Source organism: Cornus florida, unplaced genomic scaffold (genome assembly GCF_030987335.1).
Source record: "Cornus florida cultivar Cherokee Brave unplaced genomic scaffold, ASM3098733v1 CherokeeBrave_3.0.0_Hap2_Chr01, whole genome shotgun sequence".
Lineage (NCBI taxonomy): Eukaryota > Viridiplantae > Streptophyta > Magnoliopsida > Cornales > Cornaceae > Cornus > Cornus florida.
Genome location: NW_026775571.1, coordinates 84,088,004 through 84,092,817, shown reverse-complemented (window position 1 = coordinate 84,092,817; position 4,814 = coordinate 84,088,004). Strand labels below are relative to the sequence as shown.

The 4,814-nt window shown below is 36.0% G+C and overlaps 1 protein-coding gene across 1 annotated transcript; it reads left to right on the top strand.

Annotated features, from left to right (window-relative positions):
- The first annotated feature begins 477 nt into the window (after nt 1-477).
- On the top strand, nt 478-3,707 carry LOC132303685 (zinc transporter 8-like). The gene is made up of 3 exons (XM_059801051.1): nt 478-1,197; nt 2,509-2,658; nt 3,209-3,707. Exons 1-3 carry the CDS (start codon nt 607-609, stop codon nt 3,512-3,514), a joined length of 1,047 nt encoding a protein of 348 aa, XP_059657034.1. The 5' UTR covers nt 478-606; the 3' UTR covers nt 3,515-3,707.
- Nucleotides 3,708-4,814: the final 1,107 nt, after the last annotated feature.

Below are 4,814 nucleotides of genomic sequence, written 5' to 3'. Positions count from 1 at the left end.
TAAATTACTTCTTCTTCTTTTCTCTAAAAACACTTATAGTCTAGTTGTTTACTCAAAAATAGAAAAACAAAAACAAAGAAAATGAGACCATTATCCTCAAGACCACTTTTCAAATTGAAGCTAATAAGGAATTAATAATGTACAAGTGTACAACCCAACTCCTCTTTGACCCTATAAAGCGAAATACCCACTATGACCCTAGCTTTCCCCAACACACAACTCCTACTCAACAAACCTAGTTCAAAATTGCTTTAATTTTCGAAAAAAAAAAAAAAAAAAAAAAAAAGAAAAGAAAAGAAAAAAAGAAAAACCTAGCTCAAGCTTTCGTCTCCCTATTAACTTTGTATTATTAACTCATAATGTTGTCATTTACCTTAACCATCTCACACGTGTCATCCCCTCATCAATTTCACAAAGTATCACTCTAAGTGTCGCCATACCACTCCTTTTTTTTGTTTTACAGAATCTCTCCCTTTTGTATCCCTCTCCCTACTATATCTACAGAGCATACCTTTCGCACCCACCATAACACTTCAACAAATCTCTCTCTCTCTCTCTCTCTCTCTCACACACACACACACACACATTCTCTCTCTAAAACCAGTCATGAATAACCTCACTACTTCCTCTCTCCTGCTCATCATCCTCATCCTTCTCCCTGTATCAGCATATGCAGGGTGCACGTGCGAGACTGAAACAGAGGACCATGACAAAACAGAGGCACTCAAATTCAAATTAGTTGCCATAGCTTCAATTCTCATTGCCGGCGCGATGGGGGTGTCTCTCCCAATCTTGGGCAACATAGTCCCGGCCTTTCGTCCCGAGAACGACGTGTTCTTTGCCGTGAAAGCCGTCGCCGCCGGTGTCATCCTGGCCACAGGCTTTGTCCACGTGCTGCCGGACGCGTTCGAGAGCCTGACCAACCCCTGTTTAGGGGACAACCCGTGGGGCAATTTCCCGTTCACCGGATTCGTGGCGATGGTTTCGGCGATCGGGACGTTGATGGTGGACTCTGTGGCGAATGGGTATTACAAGAGACTGCATTATAGTAAGGCAAGGCCTGTAAATTATGCGGATGAAGAGAGACAGGGTGAGCATGAGGGTCATGTTCATGTTCACACACACGCCACTCATGGACATGCACACGGGTCGGTGGATTCGGGTTCGGATCTTGTTAGGCATCGGATTGTGTCACAGGTATGATTTGCAGGTTCATTAGAATTAAGTATTTGTTAGAATTGGTTTAATTTGTTGTGTATATTTTTACTCTTTCCATTCATATGTAGCATTTATTTAAAGTTTTTCATTGTGAATGGAATTTATTCTACATTTAATATTTTATTAATTTTTTAATTCTTCACGATGTAGGAATTTGTACTTGAATTTTCCCTTATTTATTCGCATACAATTAGGCTTAAAAAATTATGTATAGTCTTAAAATTTAAGTGTTTAGTCTTTATTAAATTAAAAATCCCCTATTGAGTAGAAGTTGATACTTTTGAATTATTATTGAAGAATTACACAGAATATGTCAATCTCAATGTGACACGTGAATAAATTATGGAGTTATGATCAATTCAGACCAAGGACAAAAGCTATTATGTTGGTTTCTGCTGTCAGTTTCTAAGTAGCAAACAAATTGGTACTAGCTAGCTGTTTTCGGGGTTGGCTGCATTTGTAGGCCATTTAGGCCCCATGTGGAAACTTCATTGCCTTGGCCCTAAAGCTCATGAAAACAAAGGCCCCAATAATACAAATTTTATCACCTTTTTCCTCGTGATTTTCTTTAACTTTTATAGGATCAATTTTTCAATTTCTTATGTGGCCCACATAAATAGAATGAGTTTAGAATTTTTTTTTTTGGGTAGATAAATTAGTCACACAAACACATAAAAATATGGATATTTAGTTTGTGCAGAGGGAATGTTAATCATTAAAATGAAGTTAATACTAGGAGTATATTAACCAAACAAATTACTGTACTTAAATATAAGTGAACTGTAAGTTACTATATTACCCTTCCCTTTTCACTAGCAGTGGTATTGGACTAGTAAAAGTAGTGTGCATTGACTCGTGTTCAGTAACAGAGTGCAGACAATGGCGGAGCATTCATTTCGTTTGACTTCTCCTCCTCCTTATGTGGTTCATGAATGAGGATAATTTATTGTTAGATTAGAAAGAATAATATATATATATATATATACTCACAACATCTATCTATATATATTTATTTAAGTAAATTGTATATTTAATTTTCTTACTGTCACACTGAATTGGTATTGGAAATAAGAAAATAAATTTTAAGTCGAAGACTCTAACTGAATCATTTGTGATTCTTTAATACATTCATGTTGCGAGATGTTGATTCCACATGAATGCAACACATGGCCACAAATGATTTCGTTAGTGTTTTGGGTAAATTCTTTTTCTTGAATGAATAATTAATCATTAGATTTGTCAAATTTTTACTGTGGCATTCTCATCTTTATAGACATTGTTTGGATACAGGTTTTGGAGCTGGGCATTGTGGTTCATTCTATAATTATTGGCATATCATTGGGTGCTTCTCAGAGTCCCAAAACAATCAAACCACTTGTAGCAGCATTGACCTTCCACCAGTTCTTTGAGGGCATGGGTCTTGGAGGTTGCATTTCCCAGGTACAACTTCGAAATTTTTACTGATTTATTGATAAAATGGGACCCACTGTGAGAAAACAATAAATCTTTTATGGATTACTAGTGGGTCCCAATTGCTTGTGAGTTTGATGGCATCAGTTTGAATGCCACCACATCATACATGGGCACCACTGTAGATTTGGAACATTGGTAGACTCTAACATTGATTTGTGGTGCCTATGAACTCCACCATCAAATACTTCACCTTTTGATCAAATTAAGAAAAATATCATTACTCTTTCAATTGTACCTCTTTTATTTTGAAATGATTAGTGTTTTTTAAAATCGTTTTAAAATTCCAAATAGAGAAACATATTGAGTTTATATATATATATATATTTGGCCAAAGTTCAAATAAAGGTACTATTGTAGTGTCACTAACATTGGATGGATTTCAACCCTCAACAACAAGCACTTTAATGAAATCCATAATTATAAATATCTTTGATAAATTATTATTATTATTATATATATACTCCAATTCTATACTATTGGACATATCTTTAACCATCTGTATTTAAATTTTTTGTAGGCCAAATTCAAAGCTCGAGCCATCACAATAATGTCAATTTTCTTCTCCCTCACAACTCCAATCGGAATTGCAATTGGATTTGGGATTTCAAATATATACAATGAGAGTAGCCCAACGGCTCTTATTGTTGAAGGTGTATTCAACTCTGCTTCAGCTGGAATTTTGATATATATGGCACTGGTGGACCTCCTTGCTGCTGATTTCATGAACCCTAGAATGCAAAGCAGTCCAAAGCTGCAGCTATGGGCTCATCTTTCACTTCTTCTAGGGTCTGGTTGCATGTCCCTCTTGGCCAAGTGGGCCTAAGACAGCTCAAAATTTTTGGCACTGCCTCCTTACTATTTTGTTCAGCTTTGCAAAACATGCACCAATTATGACGCATATGTAAAATTTGATGTTACCATGTTTTTCTTTTTCATTGAACCGAAGGAGGTTATCAGAATTTCAAAAATTAGAATTTCATTTTTTGACAAGTATATGTTGATGTGACAAAATTGTATGACGTTCGTGACAAATTATTAGGGTTGTTTACGTGAAAAAATATAATGAATAAATTATTAATTAAAAAATAAAAAAGTAATGATAGAGAATATGATAATCAAAGAGGTTGGTGTGATTTTGACATTAAAAATAATATTGATATCACGATGGCGGTGGCTCCCCTTTCATATAAATGAATCGAAGTTGTTCGGCAAAATAAATGACATAATTTGTCTTTGAATGGGAGCTCGAACTACTCGCCAAATGCTCCAACGGTTTTTTTTTTTTTTTTCTCAACTCTTTACTTGATAGGTGTAACATGTGAACGTTTGCCAATTTATCCAAAAGTTCAAGTTGTTGGGTAGTGCTGCATACCCATCTATTTATATACACTTCAATTGTGATACCCCCAGATTTCCGAATGCGAGTTGGCCAGGCTCACGCCCGAATACCCGTGGATATCAAAACAAATTGATAATAAACGAACACAGAGTACAAAAGAATAAAGAAGAATAAATAAAATGCTGACAAGAAACTAAAATGGTAGTCTAATAATAAACCTCAGAATATATTTTCATTAATTAATAAACTCTTCTGATACAACTGATCCTCCAAAACACAACTCGGGAATCCATACTGTGTGAACCCCTAGAAAATCCAAACTAAACAAATGACAGCAATAACTGTCTAAATCAGGAAACTGAATCATAAAGGAACTCCTATGCAGCATCGGAAGAATGAAGTAGACTGATCCCTGCTCAGCACGAACAACCTTTACTCCTGACGAACACCTGAAAAATAATGGTGGGTCAGGCCCACAAACAAGTTCTACTCTACTACAGTCCAAGTAGAAATCCGATACACGTATACATCCTAGTCAATCCAATAGTAACTAGTAGTCCGTATATATATATATACACACTAAAGGAACCTCACTAGACTATAGGGTTGTCTCAACCTGAATAGTAGGCAACATGCAAAATGCACATATAGTGGGCATGAGTACCTAGACCTACCAGGGTACACAACTACACTATATCTAGCTACACATCCCTGACGATATACGCACCATAACCACTAATCCTGAGACTCAAGCTCATATCATGGCACCATACTTATATATATG